Genomic DNA, 12962 nt, shown 5'->3' with positions numbered 1-12962 from the left:
TGAGCCTAGGGCCGGCAGATTGCGACGGAGGATATGAAAGATCCCCAGTAGAGGTCTCATCGTAGTACGGAAAAACTTGAGTCTGTGATATAATAACTAAAGGAGCAAAACCGAATGCTGGAAAACTGTCGTGGAACTGAGGTAAGTTGGCTGTATATATATACACATATTGTGCTTGTTAAGGTGATTAGCTGACGAGCTCCACCTGGGCCAGACTGATTGATTATCTGATCGTGCTCCTCCCGAACCTTGTTAATAAAACATCATATAGTGAGTGAGTGATGTGACGTGTAGCCATACTCGGAATTTGTGATCTGCATCCAAGTGCACACACACACACACACACACACCGTGAACACACACCCAGACCAGTGGGCAGCTATTTTTAGCTGCGGCACCCGGGGAGCAGTTTGAGGTTCAGTGCCTTGCTCAATGGTCTCACCTCAGTCGTGGTATTGAGAGTGGAAGAGAGCACTGGTCATTCACTCCCCCCACCGACAATCCCTGCCGGTACTGAGACTCGAAAAATTGATTTATGTGTATTTATTTGGGATAAAATATTTCCTCATTGTAATATTGTAAAATATTGTAGAGATGCAACACTGGGGTTAGTGACAATGAATAATTTTTAGTACAAGGATTGGGGGTAATATTTTATGAATTGGGCATTGAACATATTTGTTAACCACTGATATAAGTAATACTTGTGGAGACGAGCCCCCTGTAGTGGATTAATAATTAATTAATAATTAATAAATGTATTTATTTATTTATTTATAACCCTAATGCTATATCCCTGCAACATTTATTTCCATTTAAAATAATAATAATAATAATAATAAATAAAAAAACTCTTTAAAATGTCTTTCTGCTTACCATGTTACATTAAAAATGTAAGTTTGAACGTTGAATTGCCTAATTAAATAACTAGAAAATGTCACTGCATCACTGTATTGATACTCCATATGACATTATTCACAATCTTTATTTTTGTCATTTCTGCCAAAAAAAATTGAATAAAATAAAATTCATTTCATTAGAATAAAAATTCAATTAAATTGTAATTCATAAAAAAATGTAATTGTTTGTAATTTTTGTCCCATAACCCAAATAACATTAAAGGGGTTATATGACGTTGCTATGACCCCTTTAAGAGCTTGACAAGGTCAATGTAAGTGTACACATGAAATAGCAACATATAATACATACTGATAAAGATAACTTTTACTGTGTAGTTTAAGACACTTTAATAATTTCACTTCTTCAAATATGTTATCAGAAAAATCAAAATCATGAAAAGTATATTAATACTTTGGAAAACCTCACCTATGCCTAAAAGTGGCCAACCCACAGTTGTACAGTAAGTGAGTGTTATTTTGAAATGTTTCTATCAATACATTTCCTTGTAGGCGCAATGCCATTCTGATAGTGAATGCCTTATCCATGGTGGGTGCCTCTCTCATGTTCATGAGCAAAGTCACAGCGTCATTTGAAGTGCTTATTGTGGGTCGGCTGATCTTTGGCTTGTTCTGCGGCCTGGTGATGAGCCTGAACCCGCTGTACATCCAAGGTGTCTCACCTACAAACCTCCGCGGTGCCTTTGCAACTCTGAACCAGGTCTCCTTCGCCTCAGGCATTCTGCTGGGCATGGTGAGACACACCTGCTTCCATTTCATTTCCAGCTTTGTCCTTAATAGTTACATAAATCGTAAATAACTGAGGCCTGGATCTCATCAATGCAAGCCTGATGGTTTGTTGTGTGTATATCTCAGGTGGTGGGCTTGGAAACGGTGTTGGGCATGGAGAAATACTGGTCCCTGATACTGGTCCAACGCTCCAGTATATGAGCCTTCCTTTTTGCCCTGAAAGCCCACGTTACCTCTTCATCAACAGGGGCAAAGAAAAAGAAGCAGAGGCGGGTGAGTTAATCTCAGTTCTATTGGGATAGAAAGCTGACTTATGACTCACTTAAAACACAAGTAAACTTGTAAAAGCTAGTGTGACGCGAAGTTCGATCCAGCATCTTTCTTTTCATTATCAGCCCTGAGAAGACTTCGGGGAAATCCAGAGATGGTGATGAAAGAAATGGAGGAGATGAGAGAGGAAGCAGCCCACAGTGAAACAGGAGTGACTGTGAGAGAATTCCTCAGGAAGAGACGCTACAGGCAGCCGATAATACTTGTGCTTATCATAAACTTGGGCAGCCAGTTATCTGGATTCAATGCGGTTGGTGTTTCAACTGAAAAATCTTTCCGTATTTTCATGAGTATGATGGTAGTGACAATTCAATAGATGGGGGAAGTGTTGGGGAAAGTTACTTTTTAAAGTAATCCAATATTACGTTATTCCATAAAAAAGTAACTAATTACGTTACTTAGTAACTCTTTATGAAAAGTAATGCATTACATTAATATTTTGTTTTCAAGTCGTTGAAAGTCATTCATAGTCATTCTGCATTCAAGTCATTCAAGTCAAGTTATCTTTATTTCTAGTGCTTCATAGAATACAGAAGCAGCTTTGTACTAATAAAGAGGAAAATAACAGAATCAATGATGAAAATTTTGTCAAATATGGGACAAATTAACATTCAGTAGTGTCATTATTGCGCTAAAATCTGTTCAGTGTTCAGTTCAATTAAATAAGCATAAAGTGCATCAGTTCTGAAACAATTTCAATTCAGCTATAAGCAGCTCTACAGAAGTCTATTGTTTTATTATTTAGCTCAAATGTTGATTTCAATAACATTGCAATATTGCAAAATTCATAAATTATGAAACAAATTCAACTTAGCTCAACATAATGTTGCATCGCGCCGCATAAACATAAAACCATGTCTGCATTTGTGATCGGAGAAATGACAAACAACAAGCGCTACTCTACACTGCTTAAAACTCGCGTTTGAATCATCAGTGGCAAATTTAATTATGAAAACGTACTTACAGGCTGTGAGTCAGAACAGCCGGCATTCTCCCAGGATCAGGAAACAATCCTCCATAAAATGCGCCGTACACATCTGAATATTTGGGTTGAACTGTTCTGGAACAGTGTTGTAAATACAACTTAACCACTGATTTCTAGTCGTGTCCTCTTTTGGAAGGCCAAACAAAGTAGTTTCGCTTTCGCAACGAAACAAAGCGTCTTCACGACATGGCGGCAGCGGCGGCAGCAACAAGTTACGGCTTATTTCTTTGCGTGGGCTGATCTTTGGCTTGTTCTGCGGCCTGGTGATGAGCCTGAACCCACTGTACATCCAAGGTGTCTCGCCCACAAACCTCCGTGAATATGACCCCTTTAAGAGCTTGACAAGGTCAATGTAAGTGTACACATGAAATAGCAACATATAATACATACTGATAAAGAGAACTTTTACTGTGTAGTTTAAGACACTTTAATAATTTCACTTCTTCAAATATGTTATCAGAAAAATCAAACATGAAAAGTATATTAATACTTTGGAAAACCTCACCTATGCCTAAAAGTGGCCAACCCACAGTTGTACAGTAAGTGAGTGTTATTTTGAAATGTTTCTATCAATACATTTCCTTGTAGGCGCAATGCCATTCTGATAGTGAATGCCTTATCCATGGTGGGTGCCTCTCTCATGTTCATGAGCAAAGTCACAGCGTCATTTGAAGTGCTTATTGTGGGTCGGCTGATCTTTGGCTTGTTCTGCGGCCTGGTGATGAGCCTGAACCCACTGTACATCCAAGGTGTCTCGCCCACAAACCTCCGTGATGCCTTTGCAACTCTGAACCAGGTCTCCTTCGCCTCAGGCATTCTGCTGGGCATGGTGAGACACACCTGCTTCCATTTCATTTCCAGCTTTGTCCTTAATAGTTACATAAATCGTAAATAACTGAGGCCTGGATCTCATCAATGCAAGCCTGATGGTTTGTTGTGTGTATATCTCAGGTGGTGGGCTTGGAAACGGTGTTGGGCATGGAGAAATACTGGTCCCTGATACTGGTCCAACGCTCCAGTATATGAGCCTTCCTTTTTGCCCTGAAAGCCCACGTTACCTCTTCATCAACAGGGGCAAAGAAAAAGAAGCAGAGGCGGGTGAGTTAATCTCAGTTCTATTGGGATAGAAAGCTGACTTATGACTCACTTAAAACACAAGTAAACTTGTAAAAGCTAGTGTGACGCGAAGTTCGATCCAGCATCTTTCTTTTCATTATCAGCCCTGAGAAGACTTCGGGGAAATCCAGAGATGGTGATGAAAGAAATGATAGATGAGAGAGGAAGCAGCCCATAGTGAAAGAGGAGTGACTGTGAGAGAATTCCTCAGGAAGCGACGCTATAGGCAGCCGATAATACTTGTACTTATCATAAACCTGGGCAGCCAGTTATCTGGATTCAATGCGGTTGGTGTTCCAAATGAAAAATCTTTCCTTTGCCTGAATGTCCATAATTGCAATAGTTGATCTAAACATGATGGTATTTCAGAACACAACTTGTTTTTCTAGGCTACAGTATATAGAGATATCCATCATGAAGGCCTCTTTCCATATTTCCATGAGTATGATGGTAATGACAATTCAATAGATAGAGCTGAAAATCAGTTTATTCAAGCAGTGTTTGGGAAAGTTACTTTTCAAAGTAATGCATTACAATATTGTGTTACTCTTTAAAAAAGTAACTAATTGTGTTACTTAGTTACTCTTTGTGGTAAGTAATGCATTACATTACTTTGGTGTTACTTTTCGTCACCTGGGCTGGGCTTGCTTATTTGTTTTGTTGTTGTTGTTGTTTTTGTTTAAAAAAAACATTATTTTGTTTAAATTTAAAAGTTTTGCTTTATTTCAATGGTTACTTGAAAAAAAAGTAATATGATTACATAACTTGCGTTACTTGTAATGCATTACCGCCAACACTGCATTCAAGTCCTATTTATTTCTACAATGCTTCATACAATATGGATAGTTTCAAAGCAGCTTCACAGTAATAAAGAGGAAAATAACAGAATCAATTATGCAAATTTAGTCAAATATGAGACAAATTAACATTCTGCTGTAAAACAGATCTAAAAAGACAATAGTGTCATTATTGAGCACAAATCAGTTCAGTTGGTTCGGTTTAGTTAAATAATTATATAAAGTGCATCAGTTATGAAACAATTTCAATTCAGACTATTGTTTTATTGTTTAGCTGGAATGTTGGTTCAATTCAGTTCAGTAACTTTGCAAGGTTGCAAAATTCATCAATTATGAAACAAATTCGACTTAGCTCAACAGAAGACAATAGTGGCATCATCCAGTTCTATTCAGCTCAAGGTTTGTTCTCACTTGATGGTGTCAAATCGTTAGTATAATATCTGTCTTTTAAAACCCAACTAATCAGGCCTAAGGTGATGGTGACAAGGAAGCCAAACTCCATCAGATGACACAAATGGAGAAAAACCTTGAAGGAAACCAGGCTCAGTCGGGGGGCATTTCTCATCTGGCCTAAATGAACAAACACTTGTATTTAACTTAGTTATAATTAAATGTAATACTTGTCAATAATCAGTGATGTTTTTGGTATGACTTACACACTACTTTTGTATATGATTTAGTTGACACCTTTTGAGTAATAGCAAGGGGGAAAAAATCAAGAATCTCATCTCAAATTCTAACAAGATGCTTTCTGTCTAATGATATATGAATACAACACTGCCTGATTAATATTCACAATTTTTCATACCACTACAGGTTTCTGAAGATAAGTGTAAGGATTCTCCCAGGGGTTTGCAAGTACAGCAAGACTGCTCAGAATAGCGCTTTACCATGTCTTTTATTTTTCTTCCAGATCATAAATTATTCTACAAAAATGTTTGCCCAGTCCAATTTTGATGAAGCCAAATATCTGACACTAGGGGTGGGGGCTGTTAATGTGGCATTCACCATAGTAGCAGTGAGTATTCATTATATGATGTTCATTTTCAGTTTAGTCAGTGTTATTGGTGATTGTAATCTGTTCAAATGATTCTCATTATTTTCACTATTATAGTTCAATTTCAGTAATTGTAGGATCTCACTGTGCACTAAGATTTATTTATTTATTTATTTTACTGGCCTATACAGTGATTCACTAGTCTACAGTGGTTGTACTTGTATTCACTAGTCTACTTATTTTTTTTTCTTGTTTTTTTTTCAGCTAAAATGAATGAATGAATGAATGAATGAATGAAAATGAATGAATTAATTAAATTAATGAAATGTGGTCAACATGGTGACCACCAAGAGTGGGCAACCCACTTTATGTAGAATAAAACTATTTATAGGCCTCTGATATGGCTGTAGTTTTAATCTACATCAAAATAGATATTTGGTTCTCTTTTTATTGAGGCACTTTTTACAAGACTTATAATTGAATTAAAAATAGAATAATTTCTTGGACATTCTCTCTCTCTCTCTCTCTCTCTCTCTTTCAAAGTTCTTTTTGGTGGAGAGAGCGGGACGCAGGAAACTGTTGCTTGCTGGATTTCTGTCATTAGCACTCTGAAACTTATTTATGACCATCACATATTCCATACTGGTGAGATTAAGTATCCTTCTTGTTTTTCAAAATCCAGAAATGAGACCAAAATTTGTGACTTTTACTCTTCTCTACATCTCCTCTCTTCTCTCTTTTCAGGACATAGCTCCGAACATCTGTAATATTCAGGTGCTGGGGTTTTTTTTTTCCTGATCTCAGCTTATGAAGTGGGGCCTGGGCTAATCTCTTGGTTCATTGCTGCTGAGCTTTTTGACCTGTCGGCCCGTCCCATTGCTATGGCCTTCACTAGTATGCTTAACTGGGGAGGGAAGATTTTACTAGCACTGCTCTTTCCACCTCTTCTGGTATGTGCATCTCTTGTGTACAGCACATGAAGATCAACACAATATCTATATTGAACTTTTATTCTGTAATAGTTTACTGAAGCCTAAGCTTTAATGCATCAACTTCTTGTGTGCAGAAAATGTGCGGGGCCTACGTCTACCTCCTCTTCATGTGTATGGCCTTGCTTGCCTTCACCTACACCATGTTTCGTCTTCCTGAGACCAAAGGACCCACTTTTGATGACATTGCGGCTGAGTTCCACAGGGCTGAGGGCATTCCACTACATAACAAGACCACATTTAACACATTTACCTGATCTCTCTCAGCTTTAGGGTTAACAAGACCATTAAAACAGTGATCAACTCAAATGCAGCTGGTACGTTTACACAACTAGTAATGAAGTATATTAAGGTCCCTGCATAGAATAACTCATAAAAATGTTAACATTTATTAACATTTATTCATTTATTCTGAAAAAAGGACAACCTTATAGACATTCAACATAACCTTTGCAAGTTTTTATCACACTGTGAAATCTCACAACTCTCTGGTTTGTATACTCTTGCCAGACATCTACAGTAGAAGCTGCAAGCCAAACCATATACCAAACAATCTGACTGACGACATTGACAGGTATATTAACAGCAAAACTACTTTATAGTTATTTGTAAGGAAAACCATGTAACCTGTTGTCACTGTATAATTAGTCCCGGAGACATTTGCAATATGCTTAATTTGACCTTAATTTGTTTCTCATTTAAATGTTGATAGAATATGTGAATACGATTGTAAACATGGAATAAAAGATTTAGCATTTCAGCATTTTGTTCCAAAGTGCTACACATTGCTGTAATTTGCCTCTCTCATTGTTTTCCTTTTACTTTTTTTCTTTCTTTCTTTCTTTTTTAACAAAATTGGAAACATCCAGAGTCCCTACAAACTGAGAAGGTGAATTTCATAACAGCCTTTTATATTATAGAATATTGAGGACATGACATTGTGGACACCTTGTGAACTCCCAGGAAAAGCTTGGAATTGTTTTCTTGTTTCATGTTGTCTATAACAAGGTAGTTACAAGATTACAAGAACAGAGAGAGTTTCTCGTTAGCGGAACCCATTAAAAACAAATATTAGAACAAACACACTCTTCACAGTGGAAAAATGAAATAATGAATGAATGAATGAATGAATGAATGAATGAATGAATGAATGAATGAATGAATGAATGAATGAAAATGAATGAATTAATTAAATTAATGAAATGTGGTCAACATGGTGACCACCAAGAGTGGGCAACCCACTTTATGTAGAATAAAACTATTTATAGGCCTCTGATATGGCTGTAGTTTTAATCTACATCAAAATAGATATTTGGTTCTCTTTTTATTGAGGCACTTTTTACAAGACTTATAATTGAATTAAAAATAGAATAATTTCTTGGACATTCTCTCTCTCTCTCTCTCTCTCTCTCTTTCAAAGTTCTTTTTGGTGGAGAGAGCGGGACGCAGGAAACTGTTGCTTGCTGGATTTCTGTCATTAGCACTCTGAAACTTATTTATGACCATCACATATTCCATACTGGTGAGATTAAGTATCCTTCTTGTTTTTCAAAATCCAGAAATGAGACCAAAATTTGTGACTTTTACTCTTCTCTACATCTCCTCTCTTCTCTCTTTTCAGGACATAGCTCCGAACATCTGTAATATTCAGGTGCTGGGGTTTTTTTTTTCCTGATCTCAGCTTATGAAGTGGGGCCTGGGCTAATCTCTTGGTTCATTGCTGCTGAGCTTTTTGACCTGTCGGCCCGTCCCATTGCTATGGCCTTCACTAGTATGCTTAACTGGGGAGGGAAGATTTTACTAGCACTGCTCTTTCCACCTCTTCTGGTATGTGCATCTCTTGTGTACAGCACATGAAGATCAACACAATATCTATATTGAACTTTTATTCTGTAATAGTTTACTGAAGCCTAAGCTTTAATGCATCAACTTCTTGTGTGCAGAAAATGTGCGGGGCCTACGTCTACCTCCTCTTCATGTGTATGGCCTTGCTTGCCTTCACCTACACCATGTTTCGTCTTCCTGAGACCAAAGGACCCACTTTTGATGACATTGCGGCTGAGTTCCACAGGGCTGAGGGCATTCCACTACATAACAAGACCACATTTAACACATTTACCTGATCTCTCTCAGCTTTAGGGTTAACAAGACCATTAAAACAGTGATCAACTCAAATGCAGCTGGTACGTTTACACAACTAGTAATGAAGTATATTAAGGTCCCTGCATAGAATAACTCATAAAAATGTTAACATTTATTAACATTTATTCATTTATTCTGAAAAAAGGACAACCTTATAGACATTCAACATAACCTTTGCAAGTTTTTATCACACTGTGAAATCTCACAACTCTCTGGTTTGTATACTCTTGCCAGACATCTACAGTAGAAGCTGCAAGCCAAACCATATACCAAACAATCTGACTGACGACATTGACAGGTATATTAACAGCAAAACTACTTTATAGTTATTTGTAAGGAAAACCATGTAACCTGTTGTCACTGTATAATTAGTCCCGGAGACATTTGCAATATGCTTAATTTGACCTTAATTTGTTTCTCATTTAAATGTTGATAGAATATGTGAATACGATTGTAAACATGGAATAAAAGATTTAGCATTTCAGCATTTTGTTCCAAAGTGCTACACATTGCTGTAATTTGCCTCTCTCATTGTTTTCCTTTTACTTTTTTTCTTTCTTTCTTTCTTTTTTAACAAAATTGGAAACATCCAGAGTCCCTACAAACTGAGAAGGTGAATTTCATAACAGCCTTTTATATTATAGAATATTGAGGACATGACATTGTGGACACCTTGTGAACTCCCAGGAAAAGCTTGGAATTGTTTTCTTGTTTCATGTTGTCTATAACAAGGTAGTTACAAGATTACAAGAACAGAGAGAGTTTCTCGTTAGCGGAACCCATTAAAAACAAATATTAGAACAAACACACTCTTCACAGTGGAAAAATGAAATGCACGCGAAAGAAGCCACAGAGTTTTACAGCTCAATTAAGCAGACCTGTAAAGTACAGCCGCATTTCTTAACAGTCCTTCATAGTCCAGTAATGAGAACCGTTTGAACCGTCAGATTTCGTAATGTAAGCTGCCAGTTACTCATCAATTACTGAACAACACTGATTAAAAAAAAAAAGAGATGCGTCACTTGGAGGGCAAATCTTTGAATTTTGGCTTGAAATGGCAATATATTCTTAAGATAAAAAGCATCAGCAGACTTCTCAAGCAAACAGATCTCACATACACACACACAAATATTATGTTTGAAATTATAAAACAGAGAGACATTCAGAATATGTTCAAATTTATGATAAAAAAGTATCTGGACACTACTGGTTGTCAATCATGTTGTCATGTCTTGTTGTCAACCCTACTGTATAACTGTATATGTAGAGTACTGTATAAGACACATTGCATTATGGGATGCATTATGTGTGCTGTTGTATAGAGTAGCTACTTAGTGTGAAAATAACATACATCCACTTTTTCCCAGACATGTCCTGGCCGGGATTTCTAAATTGCCTAAAATGTCCAGGTTTTGGATTTGTTTGAGTGCCTCTATACAGTCCTTGTACATTATATTATACATATATATTTTCATTGTGCATGCCATGATTGGTTGATTATGTAAAATGCATGCATGCAACTGGTCAAACTAAACTAAACAAAAACAAAATATTGACATATTAGGCAATTTACAAATCCCAGCCAGAACATGCCCGGGAAAAAGAGGACATACTGGTTGCCCTAGCTTAGTGCACATTTTAGGAAAATATATCATCAAAACGTCAGCAGAGTAGTTCATGTATACAGAAAATATTTCACGGTATTATGAAGAAATGACATGCAGTATGGTAGCAGTATGCAGTATGTGTTTCCTTGCTAATCATTTTCCCTACAGCTGAAAACACCTGTAATTTTATATGAAATCGATAGGGGGAGCTCATGATCTATTGTAGAATATTGCAACATTGAACATCAAAGTAGAATACCATAGAACAGGGTTCCTCAAATCTTGCCCTGGAGGGCCAATGCGCTGCAGAGTTTAGCTCCAACCCTGATCAAACTCACCTACCTGTGATTTTCTAATGATCCTGAAGACATTGATTAGCATGCTCAGGTGTGTTTGATTAGGGTTAGAGCTAAACTCTGCAGGAAAGTGGATCTCGTGGGCCAGATTTGAGGATCCCTGCCATAGAATATTAGGCAGCAGTCCCATTTTTATATATTCTTATCTATAATACTCAGTTCAATTTTTAGCAAAGTCAAGCAAATGTTTAGATATCTCACTGAGTGTGATAAACATAAAAGAGACCAAATTTAAAGACAAAATTGAACTGAAAGGAGTTTCAAACTAGAATCGATCCCTAATCCTTAAAAATATTTCAATGAGTGACAATGCAGTGTACTTCAGCACAACGAGCACACCTACTGCAAATGGTCATGCAAAAGCTTGTTTCTTGGCACATAACAGCAGTAGCGTGGCTGCAAAGGAGCTCTGAGTATGATTTTCAGCCAACATTTATAAACACATCTGGATAATATGTTGTGGCAGAATTTTCTAGATCAAAAACAAAACAGCACTGATCTGTCTTAATATTATAAAGAAGCAGAGTGATGTCACATCCTGTGCTTCCTTATTAAAGCATTCATGGTTTCATTTTGCATTTATGACATGTCTAGTTTGGCTAAAGAACAAACATGATTATACTAATAATCATTAAACTGATAATTCTGCTAAATATTTCAGGTAGGATATCATTAAGTTCATACTGCATTTCATTGTTTTGGACTTAACTGAAAAACAAATCGAACTAATTGTTTTATGATTGTCTTGCAGAGTCATACCTGTCAACACTTCCGTTTTTCCCAGGAGTCTGGCGTTTTTTGTTTTCTCCAGTTTTGTTTTTTCTCCCAGGAAACTCCCATAATTTGTATGGCCCAAACCTCCTTATATGAACAATCACATATATTATTCCAAGGTTTGTCCAGTTGCCAGATCTTATATGAAACGCATCCTACTCACACAATCGACATATAGCCTATCATACAAATTTCAACCCATTTGTGTCCTCAACCTGGCAACCTTATATATATATATTTATATATATATATACACACACATATATACAGAAGAATTTAATTTAATATCTCGAAGCCATATCGACAATGCACGATTTTTGCAAAGTGTGTCGCACTGATTTTAATATCGGACACAGTGGGGGAAATCAATCGCGCAGCAGAGGCGCAGAAGGGCACAGTGGCCATTTCAACCTTCATCAGGGACCCCCATGAGGTCTGTATCAGATTTAAGGCCATAACAAGTCTTAAATGGTACAAGAAAGTCTTAATTAAGATTCAAGAGGTCTTTAATTTGGTGACAGAATGACAAGCATTGAGATATATCTTAATGATAAACTTCAAAAGGCTATGGCTAATTTATTAAATATGAGCGCTGCACTCCTGCTGGCAGAGAATGAATTTGCATTTGAACATGCGAAAATTGCCCCATATTTTTAAGTAGAAAACACGCAGAGTTGAAAATGTGAACTGGTGGATCGACAAGATGATAATGCATTATAAAAATCTAAACAATTAAGACACTAAAATATATTTATATATATGTTACTAAATTACATACATAATTACATAATTGATTGATAATAATTGTTTAAATATATATATACAATATATATATATATATATATAGTCACAATCTGTGAGGGCGAGGAACGATGGAGACGAGGAATAAATGAAAGTCTTTAATCCAAGAAAACGAAAAGTGAACGAAACGAAAGTCTTTAATCCAAGAAAACGAAAAGTTAACGAAACGAAAGTTTTTAATCCAAGAAACACAGAGTACATCCAACACTGGGAACGGCAGGAAACACATGAACATAACAAGTACAACCCACAGAGACAGACTGCACAGACTAGGACTTAAATACAGGGGATGACAGGGGAAACACAGGTGTATGGGATGACTAATCAAACTAATTAACAAAACGAGGACAGGAACATGACCAAATAAGGGAACAGAAACAGGGGCAAAACATGACACAGACAGTCCATGATCCTGACATTAC

The 12962-nt window shown here is 36.8% G+C and overlaps 2 protein-coding genes across 2 annotated transcripts in view; both read left to right on the top strand.

Moving 5' to 3' along the window:
- Nucleotides 1–1847, top strand: part of LOC107731987 (solute carrier family 2, facilitated glucose transporter member 3-like) — a 4266-nt gene extending 2419 nt beyond the window's left edge. The window contains exons 3-4 of the mRNA XM_016543209.1: nt 1410–1650; nt 1773–1847. Of these exons, the coding sequence (XP_016398695.1) occupies nt 1410–1650; nt 1773–1847 (316 nt within the window). The remainder of the gene's footprint in view (nt 1–1409; nt 1651–1772) is intronic.
- Nucleotides 1844–3987, top strand: LOC107731986 (solute carrier family 2, facilitated glucose transporter member 3-like). Its single transcript, XM_016543208.1, has 4 exons — nt 1844–1919; nt 2042–2165; nt 3550–3790; nt 3913–3987. Exons 1-4 carry the CDS (start codon nt 1844–1846, stop codon nt 3985–3987), a joined length of 516 nt encoding a protein of 171 aa, XP_016398694.1.
- The last annotated feature ends 8975 nt before the right edge of the window (nt 3988–12962 follow it).

Source organism: Sinocyclocheilus rhinocerous, unplaced genomic scaffold (assembly GCF_001515625.1).
Source record: "Sinocyclocheilus rhinocerous isolate Xijiao unplaced genomic scaffold, SAMN03320098_v1.1 scaffold1210, whole genome shotgun sequence".
NCBI classification, from domain to species: domain Eukaryota; kingdom Metazoa; phylum Chordata; class Actinopteri; order Cypriniformes; family Cyprinidae; genus Sinocyclocheilus; species Sinocyclocheilus rhinocerous.
The sequence above is the reverse complement of the archived record's forward strand: the minus strand, read 5'-3'. Positions and strand labels throughout refer to the sequence as shown.

Excerpts from the sequence above, each read along its gene's own strand:
- LOC107731986 (XM_016543208.1), top strand. The coding sequence starts at position 1,844 with ATGAGCCTTCCTTTTTGCCCTGAAAGCCCACGTTACCTCTTCATCAAC. Across the intron at positions 1,920-2,041 it reads AGAAAAAGAAGCAGAGGCGG|CCCTGAGAAGACTTCGGGGA; the intron begins GTGAGTTAATCT and ends TTTCATTATCAG. Across the intron at positions 3,791-3,912 it reads CAGGCATTCTGCTGGGCATG|GTGGTGGGCTTGGAAACGGT; the intron begins GTGAGACACACC and ends TGTATATCTCAG.